Genomic DNA, 23358 nt, shown 5'->3' on the forward strand with positions numbered 1-23358 from the left:
CTGTTTATTCATTTAGATGTCAAATTCAGGTGTTTAAAGAAACGTTGAATGTTATTATTTAGTCAAACCTTGAAAAATGTGCTCTATTAGCCAGTATTTGGGAACAAGCGGTAGCTACGATATTCTTTAGACCATACAGTATATTATTTCTTCCCAGAGATTTATTCAAAAGACAGGAAAAGGCGTGGGTGATATAAAGGAATGTTTCTGTCTAAAGCAACAACAGTTACAGTATGTGGACAGGAATACCGGAGCAGCGTAATGATTCATCACTAATGCTGTTTCAGGACATTGTGTAAACTCGGATATATTCATCAAAAGGTGGACATGAAATCATCCGGAGATCATATTTCTTATTCTGCCAATAAACATTTTACATTTCTGTCCACCCCACTGAAGGCCAAAAAGTAGGTTTATTGTCTTTAAACACGCATAGAGAGCTTCACAAAGGTAACCGGCAAAAGAAGCCATATGCACTCAATATGGTGATAAAGGAAAGTATGAAAATCTGTTTAGACTGAGAAGGAATCAGGGGGAAATATTTTGGTCTGTGCTTTTCTTTGCAAATTTGGCTGTTTATTCTGTTTTGATACCACAGTTTCCCTAATCTATGATCATGATTGTTTTACAGACTCATTTAGTAAGAATTTCCGTGTTTGTCAATGCTTTCAAAACAGCTGTGCCAAAATGACCGTAAATTTTGGACGACACCATGGATTGGCAAGTGACCGCATCTTCACATCATGGATGTGTGGGTCATGCATGATCCAGACAGTGTAACAGCACTGTACATGAAGCATGCATGGGAATATTTACAAATGATTAAGCACAATTACCATTCCTCATGAACCATGAGTTAGACTTCAAAGCACTGCCTTCGACAATACGCTCTGGCTTAAAAAACATCATGTACTACTTTGTTGAAAACATTCAAATAAGACATTAAATGCACAATATCAGTAACATAACTGCCATTTTAAAGATTTTTTTTAGTTTAATATTTTCTGTCGATGTTGGAGATTTATGCTCATTTCTTCTATTTACATTTAGATTGCCTTTGCTGTCATCTAATACACTCTTAAAGTTCATCTTTAAAAACACTAACAATTTAAATATATCTTTAGTAAATCTAAAAATCAATACACATTTTTCATACTGCACTAGATTTTTGATTTTATTGTTTTATTTTTAATACAAAGGACTTTCGTGAAACTAGATGGCACAGGCTGATTCTTAACTCATTCTTAACTCAACCTGCCTGCAATCACATCATTCTCTGTAGGGCACAGCTGATTGGTTCCTGCTGTATCAGTAGCCAATGAGCTCACTGCTCAACTTTCAAATACTTGGTCATTTGCTGTAGCAGTTTGCAGCGTGCTTTTAGAAACCCTCCACCTTCCCCAGCTCCACTTGTAAAGATCTGCTATGGGTAATATTTATTTCACCAAGACCAAACATATCAACATTGTCAAATCCATTACCATGCCAAACACTGAGACCCGCCATGACTAATTTTTTTAGATAGTAATATCAAACATTTATCATTATCGACATAGAGGTATCAGTCAAAATTGTAGTATTGCTGCAAATTAAATAAACTAAGGTGAGGTAGCCTATGTAATTTCTGCGAAACTTGTGGCATTATACCGAATTACGAAAATAATTAGTTTCAAACAGGTTTCCTGAACACTCCCACAAAATTGAATTCCAAATTCACACCATCTTTCATGCACTTGTCTTGTTTTTAGTTGTCTATACACATTACGTTGAAATATAACAGAACAATATTACACACTTCACCTTCAAACAATGCAAAATAGCTATTGTGAATTGGTGTCTGTGACAGTTAGAAATTTTTAACCGTTCAGCTGTTCGCAACTCCCTTTGTATGCACCTATTTTTGCAACAGTCATTTTACTGTCACTGAACATTGGAGGCACAGTCCTGAAATGCTTAACAGTTGCATGTCAATAAAATATGAAAATTCCATCAGGAAATAAACAGATTTTGAAAAAATTCAATCCATCTGCTGCCATCACATTAACATCTTCATTTGTGGTTGAAATCATGTAATGCGCCAGGTCAGAACATAATAAAACACACAATGTGATTTATTGTTCTGCTCAAGCACACAGATCTCTGGTAATGCAACATATCTTGATTAAAAACACAAACATATAATTTTTTCTGTTGCAACATTCACCTTTCTCCTACATCTCTGTCTGTTGTTTTTTGTCTGTTGGAATGATATAAGGACACAGATGTTAGCGCACTGGCCAATGGCGAGAGTGAGGGGGCTGGTCCGGACCATTCTCCACTCCATCCTGTCTTTTAAAACTCTGGGAACTTCACAAAACTATCAGACTTGATATTGAAAGAAGGGGGAAATTAATTTGGTCAATTCTCTCAAAAAACTTGACAAACCCATACCTATTTTTCTTTTTGTGCCTGTGTGTGTTTCTTTAATTTATTTTTTGTTACCAACAGCTGCCCATCAGTGACAGTGGCACTATGTGGGACTTCACAGTCTTGACGTCGGTGCTGTCTACCGTCTTTGTTGTGTCACTGGCACAAGGTAATGTAATTTAAATAATTTCATAACTGTCATAGAACATGTAAGGATGTTATAACTTAATAATAGTTTGGTAGCCTACTGCTAGCACTTAGAAAGACATAGAAAAAGAGCAAAAGCTTGTTTGTTTGTGAGAGGTTTATTAACTTGGCTGGAGTGATCTTTAGTAAATTTGCTTACAGATCTACTTCTGTTTGACTCATTGCATATTAATTAACACTTTGAAAAGAAAGCTGTTTGGCTACTAATTATGAAAATTCAGTAAGATGAATGTGAATTTTAAGCAACTACCATCTAATTCTATTAAAGTGTTTTGATATGAGAACAGAAGTGTAAATGGCACCTTATCATATTGCCATTTATGACATTTCACCCCAAAAAGCTTATAAAAAATAAAGCAGCTAGCCTATTTCTGATTATGTCACAACGTCATTCAAACGTCTTTACTTTGGAAAAAGTATGACTGTAACGTTAGAGGTATTCATTATTTGAATGATCGATTGTCGCGAAATACTGGGAAACCCAGACTAAAATTTGGAGCAGCACCGGTTTATCCCTCATTCACTGTCTGTAACTCCACAGTGGTGTCCGGTCCACTTCTCAACCTCTCTGCGGAATTTATTACCTGTTTCCCAACACGAGTCGACAGCGGAAAATAGCGCCTGACATTTCTGAGGTCTAAGTCAATGCTTTTAAAAACCTTTAGGACTAAAATTCGGTTTTAAATAACCAGATGTCGCTCAGTCATCCGGTAATGAGCTGCAAGCCCGCGCGTCCGTGCCAGTTTCATCCAGGGCACGGCGAAGCCATTTTCAACGCGCCAAAGTAAATATTGCCACTCTGTAATCTGCTCCATTCAAACGATTCATTCTCCAGATGTTTCACTTTGCTCTGAAGTTCAGCTGCCCGTTACATCGATTTTTGTTGCTTTCATGTGGGAAAGAGGTTGGATAGAGTGATCAAAGGTAATGTGCGAGAGGTTACACGTCTCAATTTCGCTCTTTTCCGTGAAGTGGCTAAAAAATTAAGTGGTTTAACGAACAAATGTGATTCTTAATTCCGACTGGATACGCTACATTTAGCAGATTTTGCGAAATATTTTTTTATATATAAATGTATACACTGTAGGTACAAAATGTTGTTTTAACTTAAAGTTATAGGCTATATATAAAAGTGTGTGTGTGTGTATATATATATATACACTTTTATATATAAGCTATATAACTTTTTAAAGTATATACACACACACACACACACACACACACACACACACACACACACACACACACACACACACACACACACACACACACACACACACACACACACACACACACACATATTACCAAACACACACACATATTACCAAACACACAAATATTACCAAACACACACTTATTTCTGTATTCAAGATGACACTTCAGTTCAAATATATGGTTTGGTTCATATATGGTTCAAACAGTTCAAAGACGAGGGAAACTAATCCAGATCATTTTAAAAAACACACCAATCTGGCTATGATATCATTATTATGCAGTGACAATGAGGCAGTTCAGTTTAGAATAATAGAGCACAGATGCATCACCCCTCAGAATCTGTGGAACAGTTGGTGTCTTCTAATCTTCTTCTCAACCCAATCAGACAGAGCTCACCATCTTCCATTCGAGCACACCTCAGCCAGGACATGTGCCAGATGCACAAAAGTACTTCCACATGTTTTCCGACGCAGGATAAACAGACAGACAAAACCACTTTGGAGATCTCATTTGCATTCATTAAAACACGATGGGATGTGGAATGCAATTTTGAGACAACCGCCCGGGCACACTGCCTTCTTAAATGAAATGCCTCTGATTTCAAACAAATCCCTACTTGTTACCAACCTTGTATACTGCGTTAAAGACATCACAGTGTTTTCACACTCACCATAATACATATGAGAATGCAGGTTAGCACCATAGCGCTTTGTCTAAGGGATTACATAACGTGTCAAAATGATTCACCTTTCCATTTTGTAAAAACAGGGGGAAAATGTTCAGAAAGAATAATGCGCCAGCTAAATTTTGCCATGTTTTTAAGTCCATCCTGGGAGGCTTTTATTTACAGACAGTAGAGGGGACCAAAAATGATTCCCGCATAAGCAGCATGTCTACAGCATGCTCACTAACCACTTTGCCACAGCTTTGACATAGCTCTTTTATTAAAATACAATCCCTGCATGTTGTTTGATTAGCTTCTGGCTTGCAATACTCCAAACGCATATTAAAAAGGGGGAATGTCTTATTAAAAGGCCACAGACTGTTATTTGCGTAAATGGATTAATTGTCTGAGTATGGCTATTGGACGCTGTGCAGACATTATATGAGGTGACGCGAGAAGTCCTAAAAGAGTAATGATACTGCACTTTATATTGTGGGCTGAAACCCCTGGCAGTACAAAATAATCACACAATTGCTGAATGAAGTTTAAATTACCCTCTTGTGTGAGAGCCATCTCCCAATATAAACTTGGCACAAGTGGTTTGTTATGGGAGGGCAGGGTTTCAGTCTATGTTAGGAGGACACTGATATATAAATAGTTGCTAGTTTCCAATGCAAGGTAAATCATTTTTTACACACCTGATCCTAATAATGCCGTTACTGGGTGTGGATATTACAAGGTTCCACTGAGGCCATGGACACGCAGTTCTTCCGTCTTGGAATAAAACAGACTATATTATGTGATGCGGTTATTGCTAATTATATTGGTGGCCTTTATAAAGGTTTCTGGTTCAAGTTTTTGGAAAAACTTGAGAGCTTGACGTCATTTGTTGTTGTGATCACAATTCACCAACCAATTTTCAGGCATTACTGAACACTAGTTCTATGTCTTGTTCTTACTGAATACTTCTCTTGCTTTATGTTTGATTGTCTCTTTCAGGACAGTTGAGGCCTGCTCACACCAAGAACGATATCTATAACAATAACTATATTAGCATCCACAGCAACAGGAGATGACAACGATATGTATATTAAAGTGTACACTGCTGTTATGTTGTTTGCTGCTTTCAATGCTCGTGCTCTTTAAAAAGTTATGATTATGGTTATCAATGCAGTTATCATCCTTGGTTTGAAGGCCCTTTACTGTCACGATTGAAGAGTTTGAAGAGAACCTAGCTAGCTAAATGAATAACATCAAATGGCACAGACAACTGAAATGACTGCGCACTTTCCTTAATAATTATTTTTTGCTGTATTTAAAAAAGTGGTTTAAAAGCGACACAATGGCAACAGGCCACTCAGGATAAGTGTATAACGGAAATAATGGCATTCTCATATTCTGTGATGTATAGTTTGGGAATGACAAGCTCTCTTTCAGGTGAACCTTCAAGGTAAATCAATGCAGTATTTGAGAGGCATATAATCACAGTAATGGTGGCTTGGAGTAAGTCCCGCAAAGCTTCTACGGTGACTGACATGTCTGCCGCAGATAAGCGCTTCAGTGTGTGTTGAGTAATGCCAGTAACAATCCACTGTCAAGACACTGCTGTTCCTACTTGAGCATGTTAGGCTTGGTTATATCTGTGGGACACGTCGCCTTTGGGAAAAAAAGTAATGGCATTGGTGGATGAATCCCTCGGCCTATGATTTCCTTATCACAGCACACTATATGCAAGTTCTGGAAAGTGGTTCAGGGATTTACCTTTGACAGGCAGGACAGTCAGCATGAAGCATCAGAGGCCCACTGTCCTCCGCCTGGGATGTGGGAGTGTATCTTCTGGTAATGTGTCATCTAGAAAGCATGAGACACCATGTGTTTGTTCCCATTACTCTATCTTCTCCTTTGGGGCCCTGGCTAGTAAGTGTCTCCAGATTAGTTTGAGAATGGATGTAGGGGATCAGGCCATCGTGCGTGCTCCACTACCATATGTTTGCAGCATCTCCCGATGTGACCAGACAGAGTGGAAAGAGATACAGTGCGGAAATGGACCAAATGTGTCCTCCTCAGGCCAATCATAAGATCAGATATCAGGTGCTAACTCAAAACTGGTTGGACGTGGTTCAAAAGGGCGGTAGATGCCAAGGGATGCTGAGCCGATAAAAGTAGGCCACTTGGACTCTGGTGGCACCGATGCCGAGAGCACCAAAAAAAAGTCAGTACTTAAATATTGAATGTCTTTAGCACACATTCCATTTACCACAAATCCAAGCAGGATTTTCCGATCACATTCGCAGATGTGTCTGCAACCTAAGGAACGTGCAAGGAATGAGTTTTTCTGATCTATTACATTGCAAATTATATTGCACTGTAATAGATCAAACAAATTTTGTGTCCAACTTTTTAAGACCAAATTTTGTTAGTCCCTAAGGAGGTCAGTGTTCCTTGTAGATTTAGTTGCAGCCAATGTTTCTTTGGTAGCACCTTTGTTGAGTGCGCTGTAATAAAGTTTACATTCCCACAGGACCCATCTGGGACAGCTCACATCTTCGGAGGTTAAACCAAACGGACAGGAACAGAAAGCTGGCTTACAACAGCCTTGTGGAACCACAGACCACAGGTAGCTATGGATATATTAACATGCTCTCTTTATGCAATCAACTAATTTGTGGCATCCTATTTGATCCAAACCGCATTGTGTAGCTTTGCGATGCTAAAAATTGTGATGTAATGATTTCTGGAGTCATTAGTCTTCATTAAATGTGAGCCTTAACGATGAAGGCATATAGCCACTGCAATGCTGAAACAATAAGACATTTACGTGTAAATGAGTTTACACATGTTCCTAATTGGAGAAAAAGTTGTCTATTGGACAACTATCAGTCAGCTCTCTCTGCCTCGAATAACGTCATCTGATTCATACCTCCCATGGGATAGTTAGACATATAGCAACAAGCACTTTTGTGAGACACGGATTGTATTTTAATATGATACAAAAAAGCTGGACTAATCTCTTGGAGTAAACCGAGCACAATGGGGCAGAAATTTGACATAATCTGGAAACTCTCTTTCTTTACATCTTTGGGTCACTGATAAGAGCATACTGTTCTTGTAAAACATCTTACTCTGATCTTTGTTTTGTGTAACCCAGGTGTGACCGAGTGGACATCCTGGTTCAATATCGACCATCCAGGAGGAAACGGCGACTATGAAAGGTTAGAAGCCATTCGCTTCTACTATCGGGAAAGGGTTTGCTCACGACCTGTAGCCATGGAGGCCCGTACCACGGACTGGGTTGCAGCTGTGGATACAGGGGAGGTGGTCCATTCCAGTCTGGAGAAAGGCTTCTGGTGCATCAATAAGGAGCAGCCATTTGGTCGCAGCTGCTCCAACTACCATGTGCGATTCCAGTGTCCACCAGGTACAATTAGTCAAGAGACAATCCATCAAAGTAGAGAAGTGTATTCCACATGGAGAAATATGCATCATTTAAACACATGAGTGTTATGCATTTTAACATATGAGGCTTTTGTTGTTGTTTCTTAAGTCCACTCATACTGGACCGACTGGAGCGAATGGACACCTTGCTCTGCCACCGCCTGTAATGATGTTGGCATCCAAGTCCGTCAGAGGAAATGCATGAGCACACAACCTCTTCCCTTGCTGCTTTCGCCCGTCTGCGTGGGACCTCACATCGAACGGAGAGAGTGTTCAACTCCACCATGTCAAGGTAAACAAAGAATGGATATGAATTTGGAGACAACCTTTACATTTTTATAACACTTACTGATATAATATGCATTTCTAGTCTGCATTGCTAGGTTTCAGTAGTGTCTGCTAAAAAGCATTTAAATCAATGGAAGATTGTTTTTAGTTAGTTTTGATCTGTTTTAGTTGATCTCCCAACTTGGCTAAGATGGAACTAAGATGGCTTAGCTAGTCAACCAGTTGTTTCAAAGTACCCCAAAAAACCCAGCAAACCATTTTAGGTTGGTTTAAACTTTTTTCGGCAGGATAAAGTCAGATTTTTAAACAGCAGTGAGGTGACACGCACCCATTGTATGCTCTTCATAAATTCGTCCAAAGGTTTGTTTTTGAATCACCTAAATTATTATGACAATCAACTCAGAAATGAGGCTTATTTTCCACTCATGATCCTCGAGAGCGATCACATCCTTCTGACATTTACATGACACATGTGGTGCCCAATTAGCTGGTTAAACCTAAACATGTTTCTGTATGTACAGACTAAGCTTTGTTGTCTTTGATCATAAAATCAATGTAATTACACTGGCAAAGATGTCAAAATGCAGTCTGACATTTCTGTACACACACACACGCACGCACGCACACACACACACGCACACGCACACGCACACACACACACACACACACACACACACACACGCACACGCACACACACACACACACACACACACTGGTTCGCTATCTTTGTGGGGACTCTCCATAGGCATAATGGTATACTGTACAAACTGTATATTCTATCCCCTTACACTAATCCTACCCCTAAACCTAACATCACAGAAAACTTTATGCATTTTTACATTTTCAAAATTCGAAGTTTAGGAATATTTATTAAACCATTTCCATCGTGGGGACTGCTGGCTGGTCCACACAATGTAGGTGATCTCAGGTTTTACTATCCTTGTGGGGACATTTGGTCCCAGCAATGTAATATAAACACGGACACACACACACACGCACGCACGCACACACATGCATACGCACACACACATCATATTTTTAAATAGTAAGATAATGTGAGTGGCATTTTAATGTGCAAAACTTGCCACCGTGATGCTAGGGGGTTGTGGGTGTTTGCCAAGACATTGCGATCTAGTTATGTTAATTAGCCACACCTTTCCCTCAAATCTCGACTAAACAGCCTTGTGGAGCCAATGGGGTTCATGGAGTGCTTGCTCAGTGACCTGTGGGAAGGGACGCAGGACAAGACGTAGGACATGTCACAGATCTTCAACTAAAATTCAGTGTACAGGACGACCAGTAGAGGTCCAAAAGTGTGGAAATCCATGCCCAGGTATTGTGTATTACAAAACACACAATCTTTGAAAAGCCATAATATTTTTTGCTGCCTTGAAATCAAAACACCTATTTTTTACAGTAGCATGCAAACGTGTCTGTCCTGGGGGACGTCCCAATAAGGACTGCAGCTACTGTATCTGCGATGGACAGACACTACAAGGGGAGGTCTTCAGCATTACAGGTGTCCCAGTGGCTGACGCCACAGTTGCTCTGGCCAGCCAAGCCAAGGTCATCCGTGCCCACACTGATGCCAAGGGTCAATTCAAGATTGAAGGACTGTGCACTAACCCTCAGACCCGAGTAGTCATAAGGAAGGATAAATTTGCACCCATCACTCTCCCTGTTTCCATCAACAGCACTGATGAACTCTGGGTACGGGCCGTCTTACGATCCTCAGGTAAAGAAACAAAGAAAACATGAAAAAGTTATAATATTAATACACTGAAGTTGGATATGAATTATCCCACATTGATAACTTAAAGGGTTAGTTCACCCAAAAATAAAAATTATCCCATAATTTACTCACTCTCAAGCCATCCTAGGTGTATATTACTTTCTTCTTTCAGCCAAACGCAATCTGAGTAATATTATCAGTTATAAATATCCTGGCTCTTCCCAGCTTTATAATGGGAGTGAATAGTGAATAGATTTTGAAGCCCAAAAAAGCGCATCCATCCATCTTCTATCATAAAAGTAATCCATATGACTCCATGGGGTTAATAAATGCCTTCTGAAGCGAAGTGATGCGTTTTTGTAAGAAAAATATCCATATTTATAACGTTTTTAGACTATAATGACTGGCTTCTGTACGCGAGTCGAGTTCCAGCAGAAGAGTGAACTCTGACCCGACACATGACGTTTAGATGAACGTGGAAACGTAGAGGATAGAGCAAAACAAAACACCGGTCACGAATTAGAAGTCTAAAGTGAGAATTTTAAAAGAGAAATGTTGGAGGAGCTTGAGTTTTGCCCAGCCCTATTAGTTTGAACCGCGAGATCTGCTCTTTGAATGTACTCTCACCTAAGCTTACGCTACTCCTACATCCTACATCATATGATAGAACTTGACTCTCTTGTGAACGCAAAGACGGCTTCAAAATCTTAGTTACTATTCACTCCCATTATAAATCTTGGAAGAGCCAGGATATTTTTTTATATAACTCAGATTGTGTTTGGCTGAAAGAAGAAAGACAAATACACCCAGGATGGCTTGAGGGCGATTAAATGATGGGATAATCTTTGAGTGAACTAACCATTTAATTTGAACAAATCTTACCATGAGTTGTTGCATTATTGATTTCTCTGTTTTATGTCTTACAGAAAAGCCATATATCGAGAAACATCCTGAAGACAAAGTACGTTATGAGGGACAACGTGCAACCCTTTGCTGTAGAGCAACAGGAACACCAAAACCTGACAAATATTACTGGTAAAAACAATGATGTTTATAATTAGATTTTCTGACATATGGCGTTAATATCTTAGCTACAAAATCTTTCATTTGTTTGATTCAAAGGTATTACAATGGAACTTTATTGAATCGCACAAAATACAAGTACGATGAAGATTTGATATTGCGGGACCTGAAGACAGAGCAGTCAGGACAATATCACTGCAAAGCAACTAGTCTGACAGGCAGCATCAAGTCTACTACAGCCGTTCTAACTGTTTTCGGTAAGTGCAAAACCATTTTAGAGGGCAAGAGGGATATCTTAAAATGTCCCTAAAGGAGAAAAATAATCCCATTAAATATTGAGGTCTCCAATGAAATATTAAAGTCTATAATGTCTAGTGACATGTGCAGTACAATGTTTTATTATGTTTAAGTTGGTAGAAATTACCACTTTCTAAACAAGGAATGACTGGCAAGAAGTCGTTGTGAGCAGACTAAAAACCTTAAATCCCACAAACTCTCCATATTAAAGTGAAATCCAAGCTCTTCAATAAATCCTGTTTTTTCAGCCTCAGACAAGTATGTATTTCTACTTTTGCGCACAAAACTACACATTTAGAAAATTCCCATGATGCTTATTATCCAAGATATAGATTGTCAGAAATAGTCTGCTGAAAACCTGTGCTAAAGCAATCAGCCCTAGACTTTGTCTGAGGGATCTCTTTGCTTCTTAATCATTATGGCATATGAAATGTGCTTTGCTGAATAAAACACTAACACCTGTCACAGCAGGATTCTTAATGGAGTATGATTAATGTGTTTTGTATTCACTCTTGCATTTAAACAACAACTACAGGAGAAAAGTTTTCTGTAAATTAAATTTCATCAACCGCAAATAACATTACAAGGTTGCTGTCTCGAATAAGTGTCATTTTAAAGGAAAAACAGCTCTCTAATGAATAAATGAACAGCATTTACAGTGGAGTGGTAATGTGAGAATTATGACTGCAGTCATTAATATGGTAACAGAATGAGATTTAATTTAATCAGAAACAATACCTTGGCAAGTCATCAGACTCCCTTTTCAGGCTTCCAAATTCAGTGACCCAGCTTTATTTGTTTGCAATGTTCCATTCATTACCATATTATTGGAGGCAGGTTTTTTTTAACACTTATTAATATTTAGCTTTAAAAGAAAGTGGTATGAAAAGTCTTTGGATAGTAAAGTTCAACTAACAAGATAAACACTGTAAAATATTTTTGTAAAACATTTTTTACAAAATACTATCAAAACATCTTTATAACAAGGAAAATATACTAGAATTTTCTTTTTTCTCGGTTTTAAGAATGAATCTTACAAAGTTTTGTGAGTTTTATGCTTAAAAAAAGGTGGGATAAGAAAAAATAAATTTATTTTTTTAAATAAACAAAAAAAATTCTCATCAAGAAAATTGATCTGTTTTAAAATATATTTAAATAGTTAAGAAAACAATTTTTTACACTGCCCATAAATATTCTGTATGCATTGAAAATGTAGCACACTGATCCCGCATTTTTGTTTTCACAGCTAAAGGATCACCAGCATGCAACTCGACACCTGATTCTCACTTGATCAGATTGCCATTTGACTGCAAACAGCCAGGAACAGACTCCAAGTTTTACAATGCAGGTCGCTGTCCACACAACAAATGCCCTGGGTCGCTGGACTTTGATATGCGCTGCAGGGATGGATCCAGCTTCTGCTGTGGGGTCAAACAATTGGACACTAGGGAGATCAACTGTGGCCGTTACACCCTGCCTATCAAGGTTGTGAGTGAATGTGGCTGCCAGACCTGTGTGGAGCCCAGAGTCCTTGTACGGGGCAGGGTGGTGGCGGCAGACAATGATGAACCTCTTCGCTTTGGATACATTTATATAGGGAAGGAACGGATAGGTACCACAGGATATCAGGGTGGGTTCACAATCCAGGTGTCTCCAGACACACAGCGTCTTGTGGTAAACTTTGTCGACCCTTCTCAGAAGTTCATTGACACAATCAAGATTTTTATTTTTGACAAAAGAGGAGGTGCAGTCTATCATGATGTAAAAGTGATGAGAAAGCAGGAACCTGTTGATATCAATGCTGCAGAAATCAATACCATTTACCTAGGTGAAATTAAAGGCGAGGACCCTATCGGTCAACTGGTCATACCTCCAAACTCTTTCCATAAAAACACAGGGGAAGTGTATGAAGGGACCGTTAAGGCCAGCGTCACATTCCTTGACCCACGCAACATTACCATGGCTGCTGCTGCCCCTGGTGATCTCAACTTTGTAGACGATGAAGGAGACATGCTCCCTCTCAGGACATACGGAATGTTTTCAGTAGATTTCCGAGATGGGGCAAACCAGGAGGTTCTAGGAGCCGGCGCAGTCCAAGTTCTCCTTGATACGGAGCATGTTAAAATGCAGGAGCACATTCCTACTATGAAACTCTGGTCCCTCAATCCCGACACAGGCATTTGGGAGGAGGAAAGTAACTTTCAACCCACACAAAGCACCATTGCTGGCAGTGGGAGGAATAAACGAGAGGAGCGCACTTTCCTAATAGGAAATATGGAAATCAGGGAGCGTAGATTGTTCAATCTCGATGTACCTGAAAATCGCCGCTGCTATGTCAAGGTGAGGGCGTACATGAGCGACAAGTTCCTGCCCAACGAGCAAATAGAAGGAGTAGTAATAAACTTGATAAACCTGGAGCCCAAGCCTGGTTACTCGTCAAATCCAAGGGCATGGGGTCGCTTTGATAGTGTGATAACAGGACCAAACGGTGCTTGTCTTCCAGCTTTCTGCGATGCTCAGAGGGCTGACGCGTACACGGCTTATGTCACGGCAATAATGGGAGGTGAGGAATTGGAAGCAGCCCCCTCAATGCCAAAAATGAACCCAAACATCATTGGAGTGTCTCAGCCTTACTTAGGGAAGTTAGATTACCAGCGCTCAGATCATGAGGATCCAGCACTTAAGAAAACAGCTTTCCGAATCAACCTGGCCAAACCAAACCCTAACAATTTTGATGAAACAAACGGTCCAATCTATCCTTACCAGAGTTTAATTTCATGTGAAAATGCACCTGTTGATGCCAACCACTTTCGTTTCTTCCGTGTTGAAAAAGATAAGTACGAGTACAACGTGGTACCCTTTCAGGAGAGTGACCTCACATCTTGGACTGGAGACTATCTTTCCTGGTGGCCAAATCCACAAGAGTTCAGAGCTTGCTTCATTAAAATTAAGATTCATGGAGCAACAGAAATCATGGTAAGGTCAAAAAACCTTGGTGGTACTCATCCTCAAACAAGGGGTCAGTTGTATGGCATCAGAGACATTCGTAGTACCCGTGACTTAAACCATCCCAACACCTCTGCAGCTTGTCTTGAGTTCAAGTGCAGTGGGATGCTCTTTGATCAAGGTATTGTAGACAGGTCACTAATTTCTTTGATTCCACAAGGCAACTGCCGTCGGATAGGCATCAACAGTCTCCTGCAAGAGTATCTAATAAAGCATCCTCCTGTTCTTCAGAACAATGAGTCTCATGCATTCAATATGTTAGCTCCTGTTGATCCCCTTGGACACAATTACGGAATATACACCGTCACAGACCAGAACCCACGCGTTGCCAAAGAGATCGCCATTGGCCGTTGCTTTGATGGAACTTCAGATGGTTTTTCCAGGGAGATGAAGTCAGATTCTGGAGTGGCACTAACGTACAGCTGCCCTAAAAGAACTGTGAATCGTGAGAGCTTATTCCAGCGCTTGCAAACAAATCCTGGCCTAACACTAACACAGATGGCGCGGGAGATGAGGGAGTCTCAGGGACTGCAAGTCAGAAGAGGATCAACCCAAATGGTGGCCTACCCCTTTGGCCAACAGGGCAGGAGCCAGAACCGCAGAGCCACGAACACTAACAGAAGGAGACCTGCTACAAGGACCCAACCAAGACAGTAGACCTTTCTTTAGGTGAGTTCTCCGTGTGCAATTTAAAAAAAAATATTTCAAGATGTTGATGAAAATTAAGTGTATGCTTTCTGTCCACATGCAGGCTTTTCTGGTTGAAAAGAATGAAGAAATGAGACAAAAAAATAATTCTGCAATGGAAATCCTAAACTTGGCCAGCTGGGTGATATTGGATGCTCTGTCCTAACGGAGCAAAATCCTTACCTGATTTATCCAAACACATTTAAACTCTTTCTGTTTGTGTATGGAAAACTGTCCTCTCAAGTTTAATTCATTGTTAAAGACATTCATTTTTTGATAAGGCCAAATACTAATACAGGATGATGTCATTTATTTATTTTAAATGTCAAAAAGTGCTTATGTGGAGTGTCCTACTTTTAGATTGAATTATTCTCGTTGATCAGTGTCTTCCATTGATTACAGGCTAAATAGGTGAGACAAGTCTGTTTGAGTTAAGGTCAAGTGTGACAGCTGCTAATCCTTTCATCAACGACGTATTGATGCAATGAACTAGACCTGAGGCAGTAAAGATTGTTCTGTCTTGCCTCCTTTTTGTTGTGATTTGGCCAACTATCGGTCTGACCAAAGCACGACTGACTCCAGCCAAAAATTGCATCCCTTAATAGAGTAAGGTAGATTAAACAAACATGTGGTGACATATAAAGAATGATATAATGGCCCTAACTTGCTACATCGCCTTTTTTGAAATGCCCTCTTCATCCTTTTAATCGCATGGCTGGCCTAATTAAATGTTTTCTTTTGATATGAAATCCAACTTATACAGTACATCTCAGTGTATGATGTCTAGATCTTAGGGTAAACTGATTGTATTTTTGTTTCTGTCTGTCTCCTAAAGTGCAATATTGTGTTCCAATAATGACTTGAGAGTCCTAACAAAAAACGTCCTATGTAATGAGCCAATCAGCCATAGGTCTGTTTAAAATGTTGGGCTATCCCCTCAGTAAGGGTATATCTGAATTTCAAAACATAGTACCTGTTTTTAAAGATAGATATACCGAATCTGAGTTTGCTAATCCAATGCAGCCTCCTCCCATTTTAGGCAACTGACAATGCAATATAAGTGCAGTTGCAGTATTTTAAAACCACCCTGAAGTAACTATGGATATTTACAAAAAAAATAAAAATTGTGTGACTTCAACATTAAATGGACCATAAAAAATCATGCAGAAGGCATAAGCAGGACAACTGTATTTTCTGAGGTATGTTTTGTAGTTAAGCATTGCGAATGGGATTTCATTATGGTAATTCTGCTTTGATTTTGTCTAATCCCTTATGCGTTAAAATTCCTCACTATCCTGCGTTGGTTCAGAGAAGGAAGTTAATTGGGTTGAGGAATAACGGTGAATGTTTTAACAGATAATGGAGGAAAAGTTTATTGTCTGTGTCTCCAAAGATGTACAGCTTGCCCAGTGCAGGTAGAATATAAACAATTTTGTGAAATAAAATCAAATTAAACAACAATACCATATACCACATCAAAAAATCTGAATAAAAGATAGATGATCCAATGAAGAAATGTACACTATAAAAATGTGGCAGAATTGTTCTAAAATTGCAGTTGATCACTATTTGAAAGTTTTGTTGAACTCTCCTAAAAGACCAAATATAATATAAAATATTAAAACAGATATTAAAACAAACTGCAATATGTGAAAAGTATGTTAAATTGTGCCATTAACAGCACATTGTTGTGGCCAAGTAGATTAATTAGGGAAATAAAATATCATGTACCACTAATACATTTTTCCCATTTAAAGGTTGTATCAGTGATTTCAGGCCCAAAAATAATTGTCTAATCTTTCCTAACGATCCGCTAGCTGCCCGCCCCATAAGCATGCCGTCCAAAAACCGGGTCTCTGTAGGCAGCGTAGGCTCTGAGATCTGCACACAAAAACAAATGGGTACAACCACCACTCAAAACCAAAATAAACAGTGTTCCAACCAATCACTGACAGGGGCGGGTGTTGTGAGGTTTTGCGCTCGTGCACGGCTGGACTCGAAATCGAAGCAACACCCGCCCCTGTCAGTGATTGGTTGGAACACTGTTTATTTTGGTTTTGAGTGGTGGTTGTACCCATTTGTTTTTGTGTGCAGATCTCAGAGCCTACGCTGCCTACAGAGAGGCGGTTTTTGGACGGCATGCTTATGGGGCGGGCAGCTAGCGGATCGTTAGGAAAGATTAGACATTTATTTTTGGGTCAGAAATCACTGATACAACCTTTAAACTGTAAAACACATTGCTGTACACCAAGTACACACTTAAAACAACTAAAATCATGTTTGTTTTTTCTATCCCAGACAGTCTCACCTGTAAGTGATGTTGAGTCATACATTTGTAACTTGAATAAACTTCTGTAATTTTGTAATATATCCAGTTAATGTAACCTTTGGTATTTCAGCATATCTGTACATTTTTATTTCAGAGGCGAGGTGGATATTGGATGAATACGGTGCTAAAAAAAAAAAAAAAAAAAGTTGGCCTCCTGTTAGCTTTCAAAAGAGTTTTTGTCCTCGCTTCAACTGTCTGGCTGGTCTCAGGGAGACTACAAAATTTCCAGGAATATCCTCTGGCAAAATTTGCGTTGAAAACTCCGCATTGTCTCCACTACAAAGTGAGAGTTGAATAGTTGCCTCGGCGCTCTCGGAAATCTCTCTTCATGCTTGCTTCACAAACATCAATATGTAAAACAAATGCCGCAAATCCATGGAAATCATATTGTAGCTTAGACTGCATGAAATGTCCTGCCTTGCTATCTCAAAAGCCCGTTTTATGTGTAAATTGTGGATTAAAATGTCTGTCAGTTTTACCAGAATGTAAATAAAGATCTCTTGTAAACATGTTCCATTGACATTGTTTTTATTCCATCAATGTTAAATACAAAATCTGTAAACAAAAAAATAACAACAACCCAGAAATCACAAGCAGGCTAAATATCACACATAAATATTTTAAATTGTACAAACTAAAATGTTTGAGCCAATGTATAATATTGAGCCAATATATATATTTTGCATTAAATTATATTTTATAGGGGTAGGATGCTTCTTTAAATGGGAAGAATGTTCGAAATAAGAATGTATATGTAATTTTTTTAACAAAGACAAGTACACATCATAATGTAATCATAAGATAAAAAAAAACAAGTCGACCAAGTAATTAGAGGAATTCTCAGAAGTCACTTAATTTTTTTCCCTCCGGTGAAAGTCATTTCTACCTGACACTCGAGAGGATTGGATCTAGGAGGGTATAATTATGGCTAGTTACAACTGTAGACTTTAATTACAGCCCTAGAGAGAAACACATTAACATCTCTGGAGTACTAACGATAATGAAGCTAAAACTAAGAATAATTAAGCCGCTGTCTGTGACCTTATTTTCCCTGAGTTCAATAAATCTTGCATATAACTATTGACAATATACATTTTAAGATATTTATAACAATTCAAATAAATAATAAATTATATCATAAATGTCATAAAACAATGTTCATTTTAGTGTCATTTGAAGCAATTTGCATGCAACATTAAAGAACTTTATCTTTAATTCGTAGTGTATATAAACAAACTGTCACAAACGTTAACAACTGCTCCAATGGAGAACAGAAAAGTTTATTCAACTAAAATTTTACACACAGTAACAAGATCCAAACAGATGATTTAGTTCAAGGGAAGAGTAACCAAGAACTTCAGTGCTCTTTGACCTGTCCGAAAGGCTGTAACGAGATCTCGCTTGCGTGCTTGACGTATACGTTGCTGTCCTCCAATTTCACTTCATAAACTTGTTGCTAAAAAAAGAAAAGGAAAAAAAACTATACAGTTTGAAGGAGAAATAAAACTAAGCCCGCTTGCAATGCATCTGACTCTCTATTTCTGCTTGCACAGCTGTAAAAGCCTAAAGCTAGGAAGGTACTTTGATATACAAGCACGGTGGATGTGAACCGGTGGTGGAAATAGTCTAATTACTGAACATTTCAACGTGTCGAGCCCCCCAGGACGACTGTCCTAATTATGGATTGGTTTACAGAGACTGCCTTATATTGACTGGACGGAGTTTGCTGTCACCTCCAACCGCCCAATTATTTATTCACAGCATGAGAGAACACGTTTCGTCCGTTTATTAAAAAAGCAGATGCTTGGCTAAATTGAAACGTGCCGAAATGATGGTAGTTTTTATTCTTAGGAACTTTCCAAACGTCTGTTTGGCAGCAAGGACTTCTGTATGTTTCTGTTGATGTACAATCCATTACCGTGTGAGATAATGTTTAGTGCCATACTGAGTTAAAGTGATGGCACAACAAATGTGGTTTTAATTTTAAAATACAAGTGTTTTTCGGGGACGCTGAATCATCGGCTGAATCACTGGCTAACTTAACTGGTTCAACTGGCTGACTGCTGCCCCTTTATTGCTGAGTAATGAAATCTAGTGTGTACAATGAAATCTAGGAGGAGCATACAAGCATCTCACTGTTTCAATAAATGCTACTTATATTAGCGATTCATATAAAGTAACATAGTTAGATCTTCTCATATGTGCTGCTTATCCAAACATAATCATGTCTGATATAACTTTAAGGAATGTTCCAGAGTCAATAGGCATTTTTAACAACATTTGTTGTATAATGAGTTACCACAGAAAATAATTTTGATCCGCCTCTAAGTTTAAAAAAGGTATGTAAACAGCAACAGCATATGGAGGGTTTGAAGGCTGAAATGTGAAGCTGATATTTTTGTTTCAGTGGGATTATTTTTCAAAAGCAATGTAATATCTGTAGGTGTTGAACATAGGTATGTTGGCTGAAATAATAACTATTTTGAAGACCATTTCTCTTTTATGGCCTTGGATCTGAATGTATGTCGATAACTAGAACACAAGTGTTATGATTTTCTGATTAAAGACAACAATCAGAACGATTACCCATTCAACGCCATGTAAGCAAGAGAGTTATGTCAGTTCCCTCGTATCCTGTAGAGGAGATGTCATGACAACAAAGTTGAAAGATTGGACAAGATTACTAAGGGATTTCACCACACTCATGTTAACCTGTATAATATTTTAGCCATCTTGCTATACACCTTTGTTGCCGGGCCCCATTTACTTCCATTGTAAGTGTCCTACTGTAATAGTGATTTTAAAGGAAGCTTGTTTCCACCACGGAATAAAAAATAAAAAAGGTAATTGAGACTTTTTGATATATGACGTATAAACTTCGCAACTGCAAGAAAAAAAAGTCAGAATAGTGAGATAACTCGAAATTGAGAGAAATAAAGTCAGAACTGCGGTTTTATATCCCGCAATTCTGACTTTAAAACTCACAATTGCAAGTTTATATCTCACAATTCTGAGAAAAAAGTTGGAATTGCGAGATAAAAAGGTTGGCAGAGGCAGAAACAAGCTTCGATATATTTTTGCTGAGGTACAAGCTGAAATAGTTTTCTGTGGCAATCAACAACCCAGACAGCAACACGGTGTTGGCCCAGATCTGGCCCATAACCTTACATGAATCCGTACCAGATGTGAGCCGGATCTGGGCCGACACTATGTTGCTGTCTGGGAATATACTACATACGTTATTGTTGAGCTTAACTTGTACTGAATCTGGAACATTCCTTTAAATATTAGTTAAAATGTTGAACCAAAAAATGCTTTACCTGTAAACCTGTGCTCGATTTCCCTGTTTTGAGATTGAAGTCATAGTCATGCCAAGGACAGAAAACCTTAAGAACCCCATCGGCCTCCTCGATATCTCCATCACACAGTGGACCTCCTGAAATATACTTCATTTCACAATTCAGATAGCATTTAACGTGTAGACATTATCTGTCACATACATATCAAAACAGAAAAGACATGTTTCATAGAACGAACCTTTAGTGGAAACTTCATTAGATGCCACAATACTCAGTATCATCCATTTTTATCATAATAAAAAAAAGATGAGAAAGACCCTGAAAACTTAGCGTTTGCAGGACATCACATAATGATGTTACATCAGACGCACCGCAGTGAGGTAACTGACATTTAGGCAAAGTTACGGTTACCATGGTGATTTAATGAAATGGCGCGTAGAGAATGAACACATCGCACAAAAGACAAAACAATTAATATTTACCATTTCTGTCGTTGCTGCTATCTAGCTTGCTAGCTAAAGTAGCTTTACCGCCATTTCTAGCGCTTTAAAAACCGATATAAGCTAATACAATGTGGAATAATTAATTGTCATACCCGCATGAGCGCAGCGAGCGTCCATCGCCAAGAATTCACCGCTCACATAAAACAGACAAACATCCGCGTCGCGTCCATCACATGAATAGATCAATCTGCATTGTTTCTTGGACAGCTCGGACACAGGCCCTATTAGCCTCCAGGGAACACTCTCATCTTCTGAAGAAGTCATGAAGGTGGGTTAACCGACTCATTAACGTGTTGTATTTATTGTTTGATATAAACAACGCGATCTAATTCGGTTCACCGACAGTCGCTGGTGTCGCCGGGTTGTCGCTTCCTGGAAGCTGCGCTGCACATTGTCACCACAGAGGGGTCCCCAAAGGCTCGTTTAACAACCCTGCTTGAAGAAAAAGAAAAAAGAACAACAACAAACCCAGCCTGGCCCAAGCTGGTGTTCAGCTGGTCTCCCATCCTGACAGTGGTGGACACCTTAAAGTGGTCAAACCCCCTTTAAAAAAAACTAGCCTGCTAAATCGTATGACCAGGCTGGAAGAACAGCTCAAACCAGTCTACAAGTTTGGCAGGTTTTAGCCGTTTGTTCGTCAGGGAAGACTTGAAAAAATAACCATATCATACTTTGAGGACTGTAACTATTTTTTTTACTTTTAAAGTAAGCAGTTTTTAATGTAAATGAGGGGGAAAAATGTCTTTCATGCAGACTGATACACAGCTTACAGCATTCTGGTTGGCCTTCTCAAAAATATTGAGGATAAGGAAGGAAATTAAAACAAGCCTACCCTGACTGGTTTATAACAATACATAACTCAAAGAATAAAGCTCTCGGTGATTACAACAACACACACAAAAAAAGAACAAAAACAGATCAAGCTATTTCACAATGTCCTAGCTATTTCTCAAAGCTATGATGTCCACCTTTGTGTTATGCAATCAGCTATTCTCAATCAACTGTGTCCCTCGCTTTTGTCTCAATTATTCATAATCAGCATAACTTATTAAGTCAGATTAGTTCCATAAGCATAATCAGCCATGCACCAAAACTTAGAAGGAGCACTCTACAATGTGCATCACAATACAACTTTGTTCTCCAGAATAATTTGTGCTGATATAGTGCAGGTTGCTAGCATTTATGTTAGCTAGCATTTACATTGCTTTAAGATGCTTGCTAGATGCGATATGACTGAACATCTGGTCGAGCACTATGAAAAACGGGACATGGCCGGTATCCAAAAAGCCTTGTGTTTTCTCTAAACTATAATCTTTAGGGAGTGAGCTGAATAGGCCTACTTATTAGTACCTAAAACTTGTGGTTTAAAAATAAACATTCTGACATAAACACTCTGTCAGCTAAACATTAAGTCAGCTACACTGTTTACTTCTGAAAATTATATTTTATTCATGGCCATCATTTGTAGAAGCCTATTCACAAACTGTTTGCTCAAGCGTTACATTTTTTTCGGAGTTCACTGTGTAGCCTACTCCCTGAATCGTTGCACTTATTCATTTGTGGATGTTAACTGAATCTGTAAGTCATCTACGCTGTTTACTTTGAATATTATATTTAATTTGGGTGCGCTTAACGTTATCGCTACTGTTTAATAGTAGCCTATGCTATTCACCAACTAAACATATCCTATTCAATGCGTTCACAATCTCTTTCACGGCCATCATTTGTAGTAGCCTATTCACAAACTGTTTGCTCAAGGCAAGGGTAGCGTTTTCTCGTAGTTCACTGTGTAGCTGCTCCACGAATCGTGTAGTTCAATTTTCCATATTTATTGTAGGCCTATGTCATTATGTCAGTATCAGTATTTGCTCTCTATACCATGCACAAATAAAAATGTCACTGAACTTTTGCTGTTTAATTGTAACAATGAGTACTCAAACACACCAAGCCAACAATTACTAAAAACACACAAAAACTGATTTTGCATGGGCACTTTGTCTATTGTCTAGTCTATTAAAATTCTTTCTAAATGTTAATCTTCCACTAGCATGTTGTTCTTTCCTAGCTAGTGGGCTCATGATTTGTTATCAGAACTTTTTTCTTTTGTCAAATCAATTTCGATAATTAATATGGTTCAGATAACATAATTTTTTGAGTTTCTGTTGATTAAACCAATCTCCTTCTTTGTATTAACACAGATTTTTAATTTCGATGAACTCAAAATTTTCAAGCAACCAGGTTACTTAATTGTTTAAGTTAAACCAACA

At 38.7% G+C, this 23358-nt stretch overlaps 2 protein-coding genes across 5 annotated transcripts; one reads left to right on the top strand and one right to left on the bottom strand.

Annotated features, from left to right (window-relative positions):
* Positions 1–2274: 2274 nt before the first annotated feature.
* On the top strand, positions 2275–16443 carry cilp2 (cartilage intermediate layer protein 2). Of its 4 annotated transcripts, none has more exons than XR_013203345.1 (11): positions 2275–2575; positions 7014–7109; positions 7641–7910; positions 8037–8219; positions 9396–9548; positions 9633–9950; positions 10874–10982; positions 11070–11227; positions 12514–14942; positions 15025–16236; positions 16332–16443. XR_013203345.1 is itself a non-coding variant. In XM_077226425.1 (10 exons), exons 1-9 carry the CDS (start codon positions 2512–2514, stop codon positions 14928–14930), a joined length of 3768 nt encoding a protein of 1255 aa, XP_077082540.1. In that variant the 5' UTR covers positions 2359–2511; the 3' UTR covers positions 14931–14942; positions 15025–16443. The 4 variants fall into 4 exon arrangements, 2 of the variants coding, with proteins under 2 accessions (XP_077082540.1, XP_077082541.1); XR_013203346.1 differs by having other exon boundaries at positions 2361–2575; positions 9636–9950; XM_077226425.1 differs by having other exon boundaries at positions 2359–2575; positions 15025–16443.
* A 1357-nt stretch (positions 16444–17800) lies between these two features.
* LOC143735982 (Rieske domain-containing protein) lies at positions 17801–21888 on the bottom strand. Its single transcript, XM_077226427.1, has 3 exons — positions 21184–21888; positions 20610–20725; positions 17801–18745 (listed from the first exon to the last, which is right to left on the bottom strand). The coding sequence occupies exons 1-3, from the start codon at positions 21353–21355 to the stop codon at positions 18647–18649; spliced, it is 387 nt and encodes a 128-aa protein (XP_077082542.1). The 5' UTR covers positions 21356–21888; the 3' UTR covers positions 17801–18646.
* Positions 21889–23358: the final 1470 nt, after the last annotated feature.

Source organism: Siphateles boraxobius, unplaced genomic scaffold (genome assembly GCF_051911475.1).
Source record: "Siphateles boraxobius isolate OS27281-9 unplaced genomic scaffold, OSU_SipBor_1 13, whole genome shotgun sequence".
Classification (NCBI taxonomy): domain Eukaryota; kingdom Metazoa; phylum Chordata; class Actinopteri; order Cypriniformes; family Leuciscidae; genus Siphateles; species Siphateles boraxobius.

What these genes read in the sequence shown, in the direction of transcription:
- LOC143735982 (XM_077226427.1), bottom strand. Translation starts at nt 21,355, where the DNA reads ATGACTTCTTCAGAAGATGAGAGTGTTCCCTGGAGGCTAATAGGGCCT. An exon ending in CGCTCGCTGCGCTCATGCGG is followed by an intron (nt 20,726 to 21,183) that starts GTATGACAATTA and finishes AGTATATTTCAG; the next exon opens with GAGGTCCACTGTGTGATGGA. An exon ending in AATCGAGCACAGGTTTACAG is followed by an intron (nt 18,746 to 20,609) that starts GTAAAGCATTTT and finishes TTCTTTTTTTAG; the next exon opens with CAACAAGTTTATGAAGTGAA.
- cilp2 (XM_077226425.1), top strand. Translation starts at nt 2,512, where the DNA reads ATGTGGGACTTCACAGTCTTGACGTCGGTGCTGTCTACCGTCTTTGTT. An exon ending in TGTGGAACCACAGACCACAG is followed by an intron (nt 7,110 to 7,640) that starts GTAGCTATGGAT and finishes TGTGTAACCCAG; the next exon opens with GTGTGACCGAGTGGACATCC. An exon ending in GCGATTCCAGTGTCCACCAG is followed by an intron (nt 7,911 to 8,036) that starts GTACAATTAGTC and finishes TTGTTTCTTAAG; the next exon opens with TCCACTCATACTGGACCGAC.